The sequence below is a fragment of the Pseudorasbora parva genome, chromosome 11 (assembly GCF_024679245.1).
Source record: "Pseudorasbora parva isolate DD20220531a chromosome 11, ASM2467924v1, whole genome shotgun sequence".
In the NCBI taxonomy this organism is placed as follows: Eukaryota; Metazoa; Chordata; class Actinopteri; order Cypriniformes; family Gobionidae; genus Pseudorasbora; species Pseudorasbora parva.
Genome location: NC_090182.1, coordinates 46,599,134 through 46,620,257, shown reverse-complemented (window position 1 = coordinate 46,620,257; position 21,124 = coordinate 46,599,134). Strand labels below are relative to the sequence as shown.

The window sequence follows — 21,124 nt, the reverse complement described above, 5'->3', positions numbered from 1 at the left end:
CTGCACATTTTTTCCGTTACTTACAAGTTAGAGACTTTGTGAGAAAACATATTCCAGATTTTGAAATGTTAAATTTGAACCCCACCTTGGAGAAAATTGTTAATGTATGCCCAGACATGGGTGTCAAACTTTTACAAAATATTGTTAGAAAATGTGGACAATAGCACACAGAAAATAAAACAAGACTGGGAAGAGGAAATGGGTTTTAATATCCAAGATAACATGGGATGAGTGCTTGAGAAATGTACATGCAGGATCTGTGAATGTGAGACATCATTTGATGCAATTTAAGTTAATTCATAGGCTTCATTTTTCCAAATCAAAACTTCATAAAATCTACCCCACAATCTCTCCACTCTGTAATAAGTGTAAAATGTTAGAAGGCACCCTGTTTCATTCTTTGTGGTCATGCTGTAAAATCCAACCATTGTGGAGGTCTGTATTCCAATTTCTCTCTGAAGCATACTCTATTAATTTGGAACCTGAGCCTTGTATTGGACTTTTTTACGAGCAGAGAGTGTTTTGTGTAATAAGTATCAAACACAGGCCATTTCACTTTGTATGATGCTTGCAAAAAGACTAATTTTACAGATGTGGAAAGCAGATTCTGTCCCTACTTTTGAAATATGGGTCAGAGAATTGGGAAACATGTTGCATTTGGAAGAATTGAGATTTACACTAAAAGATAAACTATATGTGTTTGTTAAGATTTGGAAACCAATAAGAAAGTTCCTAAAGGAGGACTAAACAAGATCTATGCATATTTAAAATTGTTGCCTTTAATTAGGCTAAAATATTTTGTAAGGAGGTACAATGGAACCTTAAGAATTAGAGATGTATAACGTGTATAGTTTTTGTACTTGGTGACATTGTGTGTATGTGCTGAAATAAGAAAATGAAAATAAAGAATACCGTGGTTGCGGTTCGCAATCCCACATTAAAGCCCTGGTGAATGTTGGTGATTTGTGAGATGAAAAGCCTCCTGTAACGTGTTCAGGAGATTCACAGACGCGCTCCAGTACTGCACTGCGTTCTCTTTTGTGTCTTATCGCGCTTGAGCAGTTTCAAAGCATTAGCATGAATAAGAGCGTGATCATATAATGTAACACTAGCCAAAGGATGAGAGCAAAACGCAGATGCTGTGTTAAATGTTTGTGTTAGTGTTCATTTTTACTGTTAAACTGAAAAAATATATATTTGCATGCGGTTTTTGTAATTTTGCCAGTCATCATTTTAAATATTCAAAAAATGTTATTCTCTCTTTTCTCCATAATACACCAAACACTCTTTCAAAAGTTGCTCTCACACCAACGCTCATTATGTACCTTGATGGACAGGAAGTTGAGCTGGCTCTCGTTGGCTAAAGCTTTGGCGATCATGGTTTTGGAGCATCCTGGAGGTCCGTACAGCAGGACGCCTCTAGGTGGCGTTATACCCAATCTCCTGAAGGCCTCGGGGTGCCGCAGCGGCCAATCAACCGCCTGCTTCAGCGCCAGCTTCACCTCCTCCATCCCACCGATGTCACTCCACCGCACCTACACACACACACACACACACACACACACACACACACACACACGCAGACACGCAGACACACACGCAGACTGTTTTAATTAGGGGTCAAGCACTGAAGATGCGATTGAGTAGCCCGTATGCCACCCGAACTCAGCCTCACCCACAACATTTGAGCTCAGGTTTGGTCTGGACTTGATCCATAAAGGAGTAATTATGCCTGAACAGAAACTGACCAATGAGATCATCAGGGCGGGCTTTAGCCGATGACGGACAGATGATCAACAGAAACTGACCAATGAGATCATCAGGGCGGGCTTTAGCCGATGACGGACAGATGATCAACAGAAACTGACCAATGAGATCATCAGGGCGGGCTTTAGCCGATGACGGACAGATGATCAACAGAAACTGACCAATGAGATCATCAGGGCGGGCTTTAGCCGATGACGGACAGATGATCAACAGAAACTGACCAATGAGATCATCAGGGCGGGCTTTAGACGATGACGGACAGATGATCAACAGAAACTGACCAATGAGATCATCAGGGCGGGCTTTAGACGATGACGGACAGATGATCAACAGAAACTGACCAATGAGATTATCAGGGCGGGCTTTAGCCGATGATGGACAGATGATCAACAGAAACTGACCAATGAGATCATCAGGGGTGGGCTTTAGCCGATGATGGACAGATGATCAACAGAAACTGACCAATGAGATCATCAGGGCGGGCTTTAGACGATGATGGACAGATGACCAATGGGTGGTCAACAGAAACTGACCAATGAGACAGATGATCAACAGAAACTGACCAGTGAGATCATCAGGGCGGGCTTTAGACGATGACGGACAGATGATCAACAGAAACTGACCAATGAGATCATCAGGGCGGGCTTTAGACGATGACGGACAGATGATCAACAGAAACTGACCAATGAGATCATCAGGGCGGGCTTTAGACGATGACGGACAGATGATCAACAGAAACTGACCAATGAGATCATCAGGGCGGGCTTTAGACGATGACGGACAGATGATCAACAGAAACTGACCAATGAGATCATCAGGGCGGGCTTTAGCCGATGACGGACAGATGATCAACAGAAACTGACCAATGAGATCATCAGGGGTGGGCTTTAGCCGATGACGGACAGATGATCAACAGAAACTGACCAATGAGATCATCAGGGCGGGCTTTAGACGATGATGGACAGATGATCAACAGAAACTGACCAATGAGATCATCAGGGCGGGCTTTAGCCGATGACAGACAGATGATCAACAGAAACTGACCAATGAGATCATCAGGGCGGGCTTTAGACGATGATGGACAGATGATCAACAGAAACTGACCAATGAGATCATCAGGGCGGGCTTTAGCCGATGACAGACAGATGATCGACAGAAACTGACCAATGAGATCATCAGGGCGGGCTTTAGCCGATGACGGACAGATGATCAACAGAAACTGACCAATGAGATCATCAGGGCGGGCTTTAGACGATGATGGACAGATGATCAACAGAAACTGACCAATGAGATCATCAGGGCGGGCTTTAGACGATGACGGACAGATGATCAACAGAAACTGACCAATGAGATCATCAGGGCGGGCTTTAGACGATGATGGACAGATGATCAACAGAAACTGACCAATGAGATCATCAGGGCGGGCTTTAGACGATGATGGACAGATGATCAACAGAAACTGACCAATGAGATCATCAGGGCGGGCTTTAGACGATGATGGACAGATGATCAACAGAAACTGACCAATGAGATCATCAGGGCGGGCTTTAGCCGATGACGGACAGATGATCAACAGAAACTGACCAATGAGATCATCAGGGGTGGGCTTTAGCCGATGACGGACAGATGATCAACAGAAACTGACCAATGAGATCATCAGGGCGGGCTTTAGACGATGATGGACAGATGATCAACAGAAACTGACCAATGAGATCATCAGGGCGGGCTTTAGACGATGATGGACAGATGATCAACAGAAACTGACCAATGAGATCATCAGGGCGGGCTTTAGACGATGATGGACAGATGATCAACAGAAACTGACCAATGAGATCATCAGGGCGGGCTTTAGCCGATGACGGACAGATGATCAACAGAAACTGACCAATGAGATCATCAGGGGTGGGCTTTAGCCGATGACGGACAGATGATCAACAGAAACTGACCAATGAGATCATCAGGGCGGGCTTTAGACGATGATGGACAGATGATCAACAGAAACTGACCAATGAGATCATCAGGGCGGGCTTTAGCCGATGACAGACAGATGATCAACAGAAACTGACCAATGAGATCATCAGGGCGGGCTTTAGACGATGATGGACAGATGATCAACAGAAACTGACCAATGAGATCATCAGGGCGGGCTTTAGCCGATGACAGACAGATGATCGACAGAAACTGACCAATGAGATCATCAGGGCGGGCTTTAGCCGATGACGGACAGATGATCAACAGAAACTGACCAATGAGATCATCAGGGCGGGCTTTAGCCGATGACGGACAGATGATCAACAGAAACTGACCAATGAGATCATCAGGGCGGGCTTTAGACGATGATGGACAGATGATCAACAGAAACTGACCAATGAGATCATCAGGGCGGGCTTTAGACGATGACGGACAGATGATCAACAGAAACTGACCAATGAGATCATCAGGGCGGGCTTTAGACGATGATGGACAGATGATCAACAGAAACTGACCAATGAGATCATCAGGGCGGGCTTTAGACGATGATGGACAGATGATCAACAGAAACTGTTGAGAAAAATTTTCTGTTTGAATTAAGATTATTTTTCTCACCCCATTAGCAGATTATTTATCTTATTTTAAGCAAAAACTCTCTTCATTTGGAGTTATTTTTCCCAAAACAAGACAATTACTTTTGCTCTAGTAAATACTTCTTGTTTTAACATTTTTTAGATGTTTAGACTAGAAACAAGACAAAAATACTAAGGAAGAAAAGCATTTTTTGCAGTGTGTGAAGGTTTCATTAGCTCATCTACATTCTTTAGATAAACGTTGTACCTTTGGCACGTCGATGGCCACCTCTCTCATTGCACTGGGTTTGACCTCTGTCATGGCCAGCCTCAGGTCAGAGGTCGTGACCTTTACACGGGTCATCACCTGGACGTCGGAGAGATCAGGTGTGGATCCTAAAACTCTCCTAAGTGCATGAAGACCTGCAGAGAAAACACAGAACATCAGACGGATAGATTTAACATCTATTTTGGGGACACTACAATTATGATCAAGTTATTTAACTAAATATACAAATAAAATTAATTAATTAGGTCTCAATTAATTCTATAAACTATAATACTGATCTGCCAACATTGTCGCTCAATGATAAATTAAAATAAGCTGATAACATCACTGTTTTCTCCAGAACGACTGTACAGCCAAATATAATTCTGCTGCAGTATTGTCCTGTTTAACACTGAAGCTGCTTTGACACAATCGGCACTGGAAAAGCGCGATATACATAAAGATAATTGATTTATTGATTGATTGATTGATTGATTTCTCTAGTGTTGTCCGTTTGGGCTTTTTCGACTCTTTTTCGAGTAAGAAAAGCATTTTCTGCAGTGTGAACTGTCCCTTTAACACAAGCTCCAGCTCTCACACACACACACACACATTGTGAAGCATAATAAGGCACAGATGAAGCTGAATCCAGTGGGTTTAATCTCTGTTTGAGTTAATTTATTTAAGAGCAAACATCCTGCAGGCTTTCCTCTGCTCCGACACGGAGTAAACATCCGACGTGAATCAAACTGACCCTCTGGAGAGAGAGAAAGAAGAACCGAGAGGAGCGACGAGCATTAGAGATGAAGAGAAGAGACTCGTGTGTTTCCAACAAACACGTTTAAAAGTAGATCACCTGGAAATCCACCTTCATGAAGGTGGCACACGGCCGGATCCACTGTAACTCACACAGAGAGGCTTAACGTACAGTATGATCCTTCTAAATCATCAAATTAATCATTAATACCGCTATCAATATTTTGAGAGAAAAGCTCTCAAATGAATTCAAAGACATTATTGTGAAAAACTAAAATATACATATTTGAATAGACAAAAAGTGTCTTTAAAAGTGGATGGATGGATGATGGAACAAAAGAGGGAAGACAAACAAATAAACAAGGATGGATGGATGGATGGATGGATGGATGTAGACAGACAGATATAGACGGACAGACAGACAGACAGATATAGACGGACGGACGGACGGACGGACGGACGGACAGACGGACGGACGGACGGACGGACAGACAGACAGACAGATATAGACGGACGGACATAGACGGACGGACGGACATAGACGGACGGACGGACGGACATAGACGGACGGACGGACATAGACGGACGGACGGACATAGACGGACGGACGGACGGACATAGACGGACGGACGGACGGACGGACGGACGGACGGACGGACAGACAGACAGACAGACAGACAGACAGACAGACAGACAGACAGACAGACAGACAGACAGACAGACAGACAGACAGATAGACAGATAGATAGATAGATAGATAGATAGATAGATAGATAGATAGATAGATAGATAGATAGATAGATAGATAGATAGATAGATAGATAGATAGATAGATAGATAGATAGATAGATAGATAGATAGATAGATAGATGGATGAAGCGACTGCGGCCCGTAGACGTGAGATGAGGAGATGCGCGTCTCCAGGTTTATAAGCAGGACACCGGTTTAAACCCGGCAGGAGTGAAGCTGCTCTCGCTGTGAAAGGAAAGAGCGAAGGAGGAGAAAGGCTTAATAAGGAGGAAGCCGTCCTTCAGACACCAGGCCTGCTCAGTGGGCTTCACACCAAACGCCAAACCTCACGGCTGCTTCCCTTCGGCCTGTTCTTCATGAGAGATCACGCGAGACGAACACATTTCAGAGACCCACAATCCTGCGGTGGTTTAATCTCAACATAAACAGTAAAAGTTCACTAAACGTCCCCTTCACTGCAGGACGGAGCGTCTGTGCTCATTACGGCAAATGGCTGAAAGCACATAAATACAAGCACTACTAATGTGATAGTATCGCTCGTTACCTTTGACCAATAGGTGGCGCTGACACAAAATTGATCTGGTGTGGTCAGTGTTGGGTGGGAATGACACGCACCAATGAGTGTGTGTTATGGATCAGGCGAAGTGTGTGTTATGCAAGGTGGAGTGTGTGTAATGCGAGGCGGAGTGTGTATTTTGGATCAGGCGGAGTGTGTGTTATGCAGGGCGGAGTGTGTTATGCGAGGCGGAGTGTGTGTTATGGATCAGGCGGAGTGTGTGTTATGGATCAGGCGGAGTGTGTGTTATGCAAGGTGGACTGTGTGTTATGCAAGGTGGAGTGTGTGTTATGGATCAGGCGGAGTGTGTGTTATGCGAGGCGGAGTGTGTGTTATGGATCAGGCGGAGTGTGTGTTATGCAGGGCGGAGTGTGTTATGCGAGGCGGAGTGTGTATTTTGGATCAGGCGGAGTGTGTGTTATGCAGGGCGAAGTGTGTTATGCGAGGCGGAGTGTGTGTTATGGATCAGGCGGAGTGTGTGTTATGGATCAGGCGGAGTGTGTGTTATGGATCAGGCGGAGTGTGTTATGGATCAGACGGAGTGCGTGTTATGGATCAGGCGGAGTGTGTGTTATGGATCAGGCGGAGTGTGTGTTATGCGAGGCGGAGTGTGTTATGCGAGGCGGAGTGTGTATTTTGGATCAGGCGGAGTGTGTGTTATGCAGGGCGAAGTGTATTATGCGAGGCGGAGTGTGTGTTATGGATCAGGCCGAGTGTGTGTTATGGATCAGGCGGAGTGTGTGTTATGCAAGGTGGACTGTGTGTTATGGATCAGGCGGAGTGTGTTATGGATCAGGCGGAGTGTGTGTTATGGATCAGGCGGAGTGTGTGTTATGGATCAGGCGGAGTGTGTGTTATGCGAGGCGGAGTGTGTGTTATGGATCAGGCGGAGTGTGTGTTATGGATCAGGCGGAGTGTGTGTTATGGATCAGGCGGAGTGTGTGTTATGCGAGGCGGAGTGTGTGTTATGGATCAGACGGAGTGTGTGTTATAGATCGGGCGGAGTGTGTTGTGTGAGGCGGAGTGTGTGTTATGGATCAGACGGATTGTGTGTTATAGATCGGGCGGAGTGTGTTGTGTGAGGCGGAGTGTGTGTTATGGATCAGACGGATTGTGTGTTAAAGATCGGGCGGAGTATGTTGTGTGGGGCGGAGTATGTTGTGTGGGGCGGAGTGTGTGTAATGAGACTTGGAGTGTGTGTTATGTGAGGTGGAGTGTGTGTTATGCGAGGCGGAGTGTGTGTTATCAGACTTGGAGTGTGTGTTATGCGAGGCGGAGTGTGTGTTATGCGAGGCGGAGTGTGTGTTATGCGAGGCGGAGTGTGTGTTATGAGACTGGGAGTGTGTGTTATGCGAGGCGGAGTGTGTGTTATGCGAGGCGGAGTGTGTGTTATGGTTAAGGACTGCAGCAGGTCACAGAGAGGAAACTGCGCATTATCGATCAGACGCGCACAGGAGTTGAGTTTCAGAGGATCCTGAACGCGGAGCACACAGTAATATCTCACACACACACACACACACACACACACACACACACACACACACACACACAACACGTACAGACTTCAACACACACCTGCACATCCTTTATACACCGCCGATATTTTTAAACAGCGATTCATCTGTGCCCAGATGGAAAGATCACACACACACACACACACACACACACACACACACACACACACACACACACACACACACTCTTGACCTTGCCAAAGAAATCCAAGCCGTTCCTCCAGAGACACACTGATGGAGTAAACACACACTCGGCCTATTTTTACACCCTGTCCTCCTCCTGTTTGCGCTCATACAGGGCATTGTGAGCCTAAAGCCAACACTCATCCTCTAGAAGAAGAGGAAAACACACACACACACACACACACACACCTGCAGAGGAAGGAGCAGGAGAACCCACTGAAGAGAGAAACGAATGCAGAAGAGCAGAGTTGGGGTGTTTTATGAACAATATGGATACTTTTATTAAGCAACAATGTATTAAATCAATCAAAAGTGACACGTATAATGTCTTCTGTTTCAAATAAATGCTGTTCTTTTGAGTTCATCATCCTGAAGAATAAAGTGTATCAGCTTATACCCGATAGCCTGTAAGAAAACATGGTCGTGGTGTCCGTGACGTCACCCGTAGGATTCTGAAGAGCCGTTATGAAGCGCAAAGTAGAGACGAGCTGGCCGTCGCCATCTTGGCATCGCGAGTCACGCCCGGATAACAGACAATGGGCAAAGAGGCGGGACGTGGGCGGAGCTTAGGTGACGCAATGACAACAGACAGCGGATAAATGGCTATCCACCTGTCACTCAGACTTAATTATGCAGAACTTTAAGGCTTTATATAATGTAAACGAATGAGTTATAGATAAATTCACCCCCCTCAGTCGTTCACACAGAGCAAAATTAGCCGTATAGACCAAACCACAATGTGTCCCAGCCTGTAAACATGTTTTTTTCTGCTGTAAAGTTGGGCATTTTAACATGAGGCTCAATGAGATTCTGCTCCTTCTGGAGCCGCTCTAGTGGCCAGTCGAGGAATTGCAGGTTAAGTCACTTCCATATTGGCATCAAGAGAAACTGCGGGAGGAGCCGCTTGGTTTGCACAGAATGTGAACTTGCATTTCTGCATCAGCGCTTCAGGGTAAAATCCACACGCACTGAGCACACAGATGTCAAAGGTCAACCACAGCACAGAACCAGTATTCCTATAGTCCGATATTAAAGGACAACTCCGGTGAGAAATGACAGTGCATTACGCGTATACAGACAGGAGCACAAGTCGAGCCACGAACACTGTGCTAGGTGAGCTGATCGATAGGAATGAAGTTTGTGAAATCTAATGTACGTTTTTATTTTTATTTATGTATTTTCTTGTTCGTGGCTCGACTCGTCGAGACTGTTTTCCAAGATGGCTGCCGTCTGTAAACCCGTAATGTTCTGTCTTTATAAAGTATCCTCTTATTAAACTGTTTGTACTCTTATAAAGTTCTCAATGCTGTGGTTTGCATGTAGGGACCCTCATTATGCTGCCGTGTTAGTGTGAGGCTATTTTGAGTCTTGTTAGTGGTATTAACTAGCGGTTTAATTTCACTGACCCTGTGCCCCATAGACAAGCGTTATAAGCTAATCTGTTTTTAGAGATAAAACTCTTTACATTTCAAGAAAATGAATCCCAGAGAACGATCTACTCGGTAACCATCTCCTAATTACCCCTAGGATCATTTTTCATCGGAGTTGTCCTTTAAGAAATAAACTGCAGCACAACATGCAGTGTGTGAAAACTCACCGGCTTCCTTGCAGACGGCGGCGAGATCGGCGCCCACGTATCCATGCGCGGCGTCTGCCATTTCCTGCAGCTCATCATGGCCGACGTCACACGGCATGGGGCTCAGCAGCTTCTGCAGGATCTCCATCCGGCCGGCGGCGTCAGGAACGCCGATCTCCAGCTCCTTATCGAAGCGTCCGGGCCGCCGCAGCGCCGCATCCAGAGCCTGAGGACGGTTCGTGGCTCCCAGAACCAGAAGCTGACCACTGTGGCCCTCCTGAGGACACAACACACACCACTACCATTATTAACAATACTCATGTTTGGAGATGCGGGACTTCATCTAAAATGATTTCAAACAATATTGCTGTTATTTAAGTTATAATTACTATTATACATTCTGTTTATGTGGTCATATAATCAACATGACATATGTACTTTAAAATGAATATTTAAAACACATATTTGATATAATATTTGATAGATCGGAAGGAAGGAAGGAAGGAAGGAAGGAAGGAAGGAAGGAAGGAAGGAAGGAAGGAAGGAAGGAAGGAAGGAAGGAAGGAAGGAAGGAAGGAAGGAAGGAAGGAAGGAAGGAAGGAAGGAAGGAAGGAAGGAAGGAAGGAAGGAAGGAAGGAAGGAAGGAAGGAAGGAAGGAAGGAAGGAAGGAAGGAAGGAAGGAAGGAAGGAAGGAAGGAAGGAAGGAAGGAAGGAAGGAAGGAAGGAAGGAAGGAAGGAAGGAAGGAAGGAACAAAAGAAATAAAGAACGAAAGAAAGAAATAAAGAACGAAAGAAAGAAATAAAGAACGAAAGAAAGAAATAAAGAACGAAAGAAAGAAATAAAGAACGAAAGAAAGAAATAAAGAACGAAAGAACGAACAAACAAACGAAAAGACCGAACGAACAAACGGATGAAAGAAATAACGAAAGAAAAAGAACGAAAGGACGAACAAAAGAACAAACAAACGAAAGAACGGACGAATGAATGAACAAAAGAAAGAGAACAAAAGAATGAACAACCAAACGAACAAAAGAAAAGAAAGAAACGAACAGAAAAAACTAAAGAATGAACGAACGAACAAAAGAAAGAACGAAAGAAAGAAATAAATAAAGAACGAAAGGATGAACAGACAAACGAAAGAAAGAAAGAACGAACAAACAAACTAATGAAAGGACGAACAAAAGAATGAACGAACAAACAAAAGAATGGACGGACGAAAAAACAAACGGACAAAAGAAAGAACGAACGAACAAATGAAAATTAAAGAACGAAAGAAAAGAAAAAATAAAAGAATGGACGGATGGACGGACGAACAAACAAAAGAAAGAATGTACGAAAAAGAAGAATAAAAGAATGAACGAAAGAACAAACGTAAAAAAATAAAGAACGAAATAAAGAACGAACAAAAAAGCGAAAGAAAAAAGAACTAAATAAATAAATAAAGAACAAACAAACTAACTAAAACTGAAATAAAGATGATTAAAACTGTTAAGTTTGGGCACCCCAATGTGAATTAATGTGCATAAAGACACCAAGAAAAGATGACAGATTAGGCATCCTTATAACATATATAAAAAAGTTAGATTTTATTTCCATCATTTACACTTTCAAAATAACAGAAACAAAAGAATGGTGTCTGCAAAAGTGTGTGCCCCCTGCCGAGTTAATACCCTATACTGCCCCCTGTGGCGAGCGGAGACCTGACAGTGGCCGCGTTTCCATTACCCTTCAAAATGCGCAAATTGAAATTGCGGATTGAAAATACGCCCAATGAAAACGCGGCAATTTCGCAAAAACTCCCATATATCGCAAAAAAGTGTTTACGCTCCCATGAGGTGGTTTTTCAGGCAATTCGAAAAAGGACATTTCCGCAAAACTGCAATGGAAACGTTTTTCCGCATTTACAGGTGCGGTGACGCTTTGCTGCGACACAGGGCATATAGCCTATTATAGTTTACACTCAATTGTGTCGTAATAACAACTTAAGAAGATATAATGTAGTTAAAAGGACATATATTTTCTCTTAATAAGGACAGTGGCGTAACTTTAACCTAGTAATGACGGACCCACAAATAATATATAGGGCTACTGTAATTAAGACATATTCAAGAGATGTGTTAAACCAGAAAGAGGTATAGCTTCAGCCTTACTCAAAGGCCGAGGAAACAGGCCAGCTACGCACGTCATTCCAGAACATCTTGGTTTGTTTCTTATGTTTAGGCCTGAACGTAGCCTATTTAGTTTCGTAGTTAGGCTGTTTTCTTTAACCCACGGCCGATAAAAGCGCCATTGTTTTCTCATTCCTCCTTTAAGACAGCGGAAACAACTCGCAATACTGATTCGCAAAAAGAATTTTTAGCTATACAGACGAGTTCAAGACATAATTATAAACTATAAACTGTCTACTTTTATTTGTGGACTCGGGGAACTAATTATATTGCATGCGCTCACTCCAAATGCTGTCTTCATTTAAAAAACAAAAAAAAGTTTATTAAATGCCAATTTTTTTTTCTTAAAGCATTTCTAAATTCAGTTCATATGTCCAACAAACGAAAAGTCTAGCCAAAATAACGAAAGTGGTAAAAAAACAAACAAAACAAAAACATTTGAGTTACCATGCAAATTCAAACATTTCGCTCTTCTCTGCGTCAACCTGGCGCGCGTTACAGTCGATCATTCTCTACAGATGATGGTTTGTTTGGAGAGAAGACGAGACGAGACGGAGTTCTTTATTAAACTCATAAAAGACAATAGAATTACAGTAATACTGGATGTTAAACACAGAAATGCCACATTATCATGAAGACCTTGAAGCAGATCTGACACACACACACACACCTCCGTGCCGCTTAAGTAACAAGGGGCTTTCCTTGCCATTAATGCTTGGATAACACACACGTCTCCTTCCTATAAAAATAATGGCTAGTGCGGTGGATGGGATACACAAACCTACCAAGTGCCATCATTTTGGAATGACCTATCGCGAGAGGAAAATAACATGTTTTAGTCGCATAACTGCAGCTATGGAAACGCTGTCATTTCGCAATAGTTTTTTATCGACATTTAAGAAATATCGCAAAAGTTTTGCGCAAATCTGTAATGGAAACGCAGGTAGTGTCATGGATTATTCTCAATCATCGTCTGGATAGACCAGGAGATGTCAATCTCAAAGGTTTTAAATGCCCAGACTCATCTGACATTGCTCCAACAATCAGCACCATGGGTTCTTCTTAAGCCCTATTCGGACGGGATTAGATTAACATGGGGACGTCGGGGTAAAGTCATTTTACCTCAGGACGTCTGTAATATTAATGGTCAATTCGCACGGGATTAAAACATCTCAGTAAAACCAGCAGAAGTGGGAGGAGTAACTCGCTTTGCACACCACAGTAACCTCCGTGTCGTCATGTGTGTATGACGTTGCTGTTATCACGTGAGCAAACAGACATGAGCGCCAGTCTGAACTCCGTCTCCAATATAATGTTTGTTTTAATAAACAGTTAGATCCAGTCTAACGATTCTGATTGGATTGTGTTGGTAATAGACACTTTCCTAGAGCTAAAATAAGTGTTGTGCCTCTAATAAGTGCTTTTGGTCTTCTTTTTGTTTTAAATGATATGTGGAAAATACTTGAGGTTTGCCACAGAGTTTTCCCACCACCTACAACGCAACCGAATGCTTCAAGCGCCTCAAAGCTCGCAAAATGCGTTTTTAAAAAAACGTTTAAAAAGGAAATGATGGAATTTTACCTCACATTTTTACAGCAGGTCTATTCGAACAGGATTAGTATTACCCCAGGTCATTTTTCCGGACCTTTTTACAGAAGGTAAAAGTCTTGGTAATCTTTACTGACATTGTCTGTAATAACTACCAAGATGGCGCATTCGGACGGGACTAAAATCACTGAGAACCTCTGGTAATAATCACTTTACCCCCACATCCCCATATCAATCTAATTCGGTCCGAATAGGGCTTAAGCAGATGTCTACAAAACTGAAACTGAAAATAGTTGATGCTCACAAAGCAGGAGAAGGCTATAAAAAGATAGCGAAGCGTATTCAGATGCCAGTATCCTCTGTTCAGAATGTAATTAAGAAAGGGCAGTCATCAGGAAGAGTGGAAGTTAAAGCAAGATCTGGAAGACCAAGAAAAATATCAGACAGAACGGCTCGCAGGATTGAGAAAACCCCACGTTTGACTGCACGATCCCTCCAGAAAGATCTGGCAGACACTGGAGCTGTGGGACACTATTCCACTACAAAGAGATACTCGTACAGATATGGTCTTCATGGAAGAGTCACCAGAAGATAACCTCTTCTCCGTCCTCAACACAAAAATCAGTTTGCAAATGAACATATAGACAAGCCTGATGCATTTTGGAAACAAGTTCTGTGGACCGATGAGGTTAAAATAGAACTTTTTGGCCGGAATGAGCAAAGGTATGTTTGGAGAAGAAAGCGCAGAGAACTGAATGAGAAGAACCTCTGTCCAGCTGTTAAGCGTTGGGGTGGATCGATCATGCTTTGGGGTTGTATCTCAGCCAGTGGCACAGGGAACATTTCACCAGTAGAAGGAAAATGGATTCAATAAAATTTCAGCAAATTTTGGATGCTAACTTCAAGCCATCTGTGAAAAAAAGCTGAAGTTAAAGAGAGGATGGCTTCTCCAAATGGATAATGATCCTAAACACGCCTCAAAATCCACAGTGGATTACATCAAGAGCAGTGGCGGCTACTGGTCTGTCAGAGAGGGGAAGCTCATTTTCGGCCAATTGTCTTATTTATTTAAAAGTAAATTCTGCCCTATACGTTCCTTTTCAAGAAAATGGTCTTTTACCCTGTGAATGAATGAACGATCTAAAAAAATATTAAACTCTGTAAAACTGAAACAAGGAATGTGGTGTATAATTGTGTGAAATGTATGATGAAAATGAAGCAATTTCGCCAAGCACATATCAAAGAAATAGGTTGCAGCAGTTTTTATTTCGACTGAACTTGAGAAATTCGCAATGGGACTGAGCGCGAATAGCTTCAGTGATTCCTTATAGTACAGAATCGCTGTCAGTCAAAAGGAGATGCAGACCCTCCAATCATCACGCAGAAGCTCAGCGTCCGGGCCAGCCCACTCCCCATTCACCCCCAGAGACGCTGAGCGTCCGTGGGCGGGACATAATCGCAGCGTTTATCCAATGACCGTCTAGTTTCGAAGCGCTGAAAAAAAAAACGTTCAAAGCAGCCCCATTGAAGTCAATGGACGCTGGGCTTCAATAGGGAAATAAACTGTGACGCTGCGGGAATGTATGAGAAGGAAATCGAGTCAGCCGACCTGCTATATGTAACTGATTCTGAACGAGCTCGTCTTTGAGATGAACGTTTTCTAACGCATTTTTAGTCAATACAATGTTAATATAATAGTACATATTTGACCATTAATTTTGTGACATTATAAGGGAAGCCGAGCTTCCCTTGCAGTCTTAAAGAAATCGCCACTGATCAAGAGGCGTAAACTGAAGGTTTTGCCATGGCCTACACAATCTCCTGACCTCAACATAATGGAAAGTCTATGGATGGACCTTAAAAGAGCAGAGCGTGACATGACAGCCCAGAAATCTCAAAGAACTGGAAGACTTTTGTAAGGAAGAATGGGCGAAGATACCTCAAACAAGAATTGAAAGACTTGGCTAGCTACAAAAAGTGTTTATAAGCTGTGATACTCGCCAAAGGGCTCGGCAGGGGGCACAAACTTTTGCAGACACCATTTTTTGTTTTCTGTTATTTTGAAAGTGTAAATGATGGAAATAAAATCTAACTTTTTTTGACATATTATAAGGATGCCTAATCTGTTTCTTTTCTTGGCGTCTTTATGCACATTAATTAAAAAAATGACCTGGGGTGCCCAAACTTTCCATCCCCACTGTATAAACTAAATTCTTACACAAATTAATAAAATTAACCTGTTAAGCTGACTTCCAAATTTTGAAAAAATCCTAAGAAATGTATACTCAGACTAAAACAAATACAGTTTGTGAATCCTTTGCACTAAAAGCATAATTATGGTCTCATTTGAAAGCAGACACCTGGCAGTTTACTGTAAAGTCATGAAGTTGTATGAGTTGTATGAAATATCTTTATGAAAATAAAATTGAAGTGGGCCTTGGAGAAATCTAGAAATGCACTACAGCTAAAGCCACAAGTCTGACCATGTTATATTTCAGATCTGAAGATGATCAGTCTAAAACTCTGAATTTTATTAAACGTTTTACAAGATCGTTTCATGTGATTTTATTTTGAGATATCTCTAAAATATCAACTGATGTTTATTGCCACGTCTTCTCAGCTTTCATTCTCTATTTTGCCTCTATTGTTTAGAGGTGCAAACTGCCCCATTCAGTTTGTCTCCCGACACACATTCACACTTCTGCGGACTGGTTATGGCTCTAATTATTATCTTTTGTCTGCATTATAATTACTAACGATTCTCTATTCAAACTGTTCTATTCAAACCTCATTTCTAAATCAAACCTCTCACTTTACCCTCACTGAGACTCTATCGAATGCATTTCGTCCAAATAAGCATTTCAGTAGTTTTACATTTAGAAAATGTTCATAAAAATAAAGTATTTACTCAGTGGCAGGTGCATCTAGGGCAAGCTAAACAAAACTGAAAATTAAATCAAAATACTAATGTATTTATATAATATTTTACTATAATATTATAATATAATTAACGACTATAATCGTTAATTATATTATCGATTATACATTTTTCCATTCTTATTGAAGAAAATACAGAATCAGAATTTCCCATATTCTGGAAGAACAAAATGAATTAAAATTAATATTTCAACACTCACTTTAATATTTCAAAACTCATTGTGAGTTTTCTGTATTAATCAATATCTGTTAATAAGCAGTTTGAAAACAAGTAACATTGTCATAATTGTGACCAGTCACGGAAAGTAGGGACACAAGTCGGTTCTGGGGCATTTTGAGTTATTCACCGATTCAGAAAGTGTCGTCTCCAAGCTTTCCAACGATGTGTAACACATGGAAATCTGATCATATTTGGAGAAGTTGTGTCCATCTGAATGTAGGCCTTTAGAAAAGTGTAAACGAGAGAAAACAGCCTCTGAAGTTTTGCAGTTCTCACCTGTTCTCACCTGCTGGGAGTGACAATAGGGCTCATTTACATCTCATTTAGATAAGCCACACCCCCTGTAAAGCTGCATGGTTGCTAGTAACGACAGACGCAACGGGGAAAAATCAGACCGCTTACTAATAATAAAGATGCTAACATTACCATCTAAGAGCCCATTATAGTAATGTTTTTTTTTGGCAAGTGATACGATGCTAACGATTACAATTAAAACAACCAATAGGTAGGTATGGGAAGGTCTAAACATGAGATAACGTGTGTGTGTTCTTAGAGATGTGGGTAGAGTTCTTAACCGTGGCTGTAGTGTGGGGGTAAGACGCATGTCATCAAGTTTTGACGCAACTCGATCAGAGGATCAGAGGATCGAATCCGCCTTTTGCCACACACTCTAACCGAGAAACACTTATTAATAAACACGTTAGATGCTTTATTTCCACTAACATTTTCTTAATTCTTTTTGAAAATAAATGCCTTTCCGATCTGATATGTGATGGGAAAAGGGAGTAGAGAGTGTGTGGCAAAAGGCAGATTCGAACCTCTGATCCTCTGATCGAGTTGCGTCAAAACTTGATGACATGCGCCTTACCCCTACACTATAGCCAGCGTTACAGATTTGAGCCATTTCTCTGCCTTTATCCCCGTCAAATGTTACTATCGATATAGCCTCTGATTCCTTACGGTCCAACTCGTCTGACGCCAGTCTGATACATTCTACCTCTTCTTCATCTTCGTTTGGTTGTAGATTAGGGTATTATCCAGTCTTATTATGCCGCTTTCATCGTCGTTCAGATCACCTCTACAGCCGGCCAGAGCACTGCATAAATAATTAGCCACGCGTCCCTTGGAGGGCGGGGCAATAACAAAGGCCAGTATGGAAATACACACAGACAAAACAAGGCGATTTCAACCTCAAAATATACGCTTTTAAATATACAATTAATGCCATCTCAAACACGGAAAGGCTTCTTCGTGATTTCAACTAACAGATTCTGCAAAAAAGTGAAAATCACATAATTTGAAACAAAACTCTTCTTTCTTTTTTTCTCAATAGTAGAGCTGCCGACTTGTGTCCCTGGTTTCCGTGACGGGTCATAATTGTGTTAGGGCCAAAAAGTTGAATTGAAGTCGATTGACTGAACTCTACTCACTGATCCGATCCCGTCCATGAGTGTGAGGAGTGTGGCGACGACCCGCTTCTCCACCTCATTCTGTGCTCCTTCTCTTTTTGGACACAGAGCGTCTAACTCATCGATGAAGATGATGGCAGGCTGCCTGTGAAAACACACACACACACACACACACACACACACACACACACACACACACACACACACACACACACACACACACACACACACACACACACACACACACACACACACACACACACACACACACACACACACTGTGACTCGGGTTCATTCATTACACCCATCAAAGACATTAATAGTGTGTGGGTACCTCTGTGAGGCCTGAGTGAAGATCTGCCTCAGTCGAGCTTCAGTCTCTCCATAAAACCTGCAGAGTTAAAGACATCATCACCTGAACAAACACATTACACACTAATGACCAATACAACTACTCAAGAGAACAAAGCATTGAACATATATTGTTCAGTTAAAATGAACTTAATTATGTTTTTTAATGTAACACACGTCCTGTTTTGTGAGAATGTGTTTGTTGTGATGGTCAGTTTCAGCTTTAATCGTCTCTCACACACTTGCTCATGATCTCGGGGCCGTTGATCACACTCATGTGAGCTCCCACTTCATTGGCTACTGCTCGTCCAATCAGGGTCTTCCCTGTGCCGGGTGGCCCGTACAGCAGCACACCTCGAGGAGGCGGGATTCCTGTCGTGATGGAAACACACACACACGTCACATGACCACATGAGATTCAAATTAACATGCTGAGTTTTGCTTTTCAATCCATTTCGTGTTAAAATGCTAATCTGATTAAATAGCGACTCAAAGTTTGTTAATAGCTTTACTTAAAGTACAATACGGATGAGTATATAGCTTATATTTAGACAAAAGTCTGATGCAAGGAATGAAGTTTTATGGTCATGTGTCGAAGGTCAGGTGTTGGGATCTGACCTTTGACCTCACTCACCATTAGGCCTGTCGCGATATTTAGTAAATCAATTAATCGTACGATAATTTTAAAAAAATTAGCTTAATTTTTCCAGGCTGCGATAATTTCCATTTGTTTGTTTGTTGTCCTCGTGTCTCTCGCTGACTGTGCGAGCCTCATCCGTTTGCAGGTGTTTATACTCGAGATAATGAGACGTCACGCTCGGCCAGATTCACCTGTGCTCGTCCCAATTCGCCTACTTATACTGCGTCCTAAAAGTATGCACTCCTTTTGTGAAGAAAAGTATATACTTTTGAGTGTGTAGCAGAAGAGCATGCAAGCTTCGGGACTACTTCGCCATCTTTAACGGACTCTGTCGCTTAGTTACGAGCATCCCGTCACCGTTTATCTGCCCTGTCAATCATCGTCAGATTCGTCACAGTTCAAATCCTCCACATTCAGATTCATCTCCTGCCGTATTGGAGGGAAATGTAGCCGCTCGTTGATCTACCGTGTGTGTCTCTAATGCAGAGACTCTCCTCATGTGTTTGCAGTTTAAATATAATGATGATGCATTTAAAGCTTGTGTGTACGCCCGCCGCCCGTTACGGTGCACAGTTCACGTTTTTTTCCGAGCTGTCTCTGACGGATCCGTGACCCTAGGGCTGTGCGATATTGACAAAAAATGATATCTCGATATTTTCTGTGATTTTCTCGATAACGATAATTAGACGATATTTTGCTGAGAGTGTTTATACATAATAATAATGTGTTTTACTTAATTATATGCATGCATCATCTTTGTGTTCATTTCATTAATATAATCAAATTAAATTATAATAAGACAATAGGGCTGTTACCAATCAAATTAAATGAGAATCAACAAAATTCATCTTCGCATTGGAGAGGAAACAGAAGCTGCATGTACACAATGTTTAATGAGCTTAGAAGTGATAAATAACCTGCCGTTATACAATAATAATGTTTTGATGTTTTAAACACGACTTTGAATACTGATAGGCCTATTTGAAATTATTTAAAACATGAAAAGATTCTTTAATATCACTGTGTGATATTTTCCCCCATCTAGCGGTGTAACGGTTTATGACCATCCAGTGAATAATAGTTTCTGTTCCTCTCAATTCCAATTTCGTTTTAACTCCTACGGTGGCCGATTTAGTTCAAGATTAACATGGCAATCCCCCTCTTCACATTCGACACAGTGCCATCGAGTGTTAAAACGCGAAAGGCGAAGCTTGAATTTACGGGTATGTCCCTCTTTGGCTACTGTACTTTCAAGATGGAGGAGCAACATGGCGACCAGCATTCGAACCCCTCACCCGTATGTGTTTTCAATGGTATATTATAAACTTACGAGAATACATTATTACTCGAAAGAAGTAAATATACATTAATGAGCACATATATTTGAAAGAACTAAGTGATTTTAGCTAAGAATAAACTAAAAAAGGTACACAGTGTAGCTTTAAGTATGATTTTAAATGTAACACGTCCTGTTTTATGAGAATGTGGAGTTAAAATGAACTTAATTATGGCAAGGCAAGTTTATTTGTATAGCACATTTCATACCCAATGGCAATTCAAAGTGCTTTACATAGAAATTAATTAAAACAGTGGTAACAAATGCATGAGCAAAAAGAATACCATATGGATGAATTAAAATTTTAAAACAATAGTTAAAACAGTTTTAAAGATAATAATTATAATTAAAAAAAAAATAATAATAATAATAATAATAATAAAAAAGATAAAATAAAATAAAATAAAATGGTCATATCCACAATAATGGTCTGATCTAAAAATAAGCATTCTTCAGTTTACAGCCTACATACATGTACCATCTTTATTAGAGCACCTCTCATTCATTTCTTTCTCAAACACGTTCATAACATCCATTTTAATCACTATTCCCTGATTTTTACTCAGTAACCTTCTTGTTAAACCCATTCTCACTCATCATA

At 41.8% G+C, this 21,124-nt stretch overlaps 1 protein-coding gene across 1 annotated transcript in view; it reads right to left on the bottom strand.

Annotated features, from left to right (window-relative positions):
* afg2a (AFG2 AAA ATPase homolog A) overlaps positions 1-21,124 on the bottom strand; it is a 77,943-nt gene that overhangs the window by 46,142 nt on the left and 10,677 nt on the right. The window contains exons 6-11 of the mRNA XM_067458139.1: positions 18,790-18,919; positions 18,531-18,587; positions 18,218-18,341; positions 9,935-10,190; positions 4,579-4,733; positions 1,326-1,535 (exon numbers count right to left, since the gene is read on the bottom strand). Of these exons, the coding sequence (XP_067314240.1) occupies positions 1,326-1,535; positions 4,579-4,733; positions 9,935-10,190; positions 18,218-18,341; positions 18,531-18,587; positions 18,790-18,919 (932 nt within the window). The remainder of the gene's footprint in view (positions 1-1,325; positions 1,536-4,578; positions 4,734-9,934; positions 10,191-18,217; positions 18,342-18,530; positions 18,588-18,789; positions 18,920-21,124) is intronic.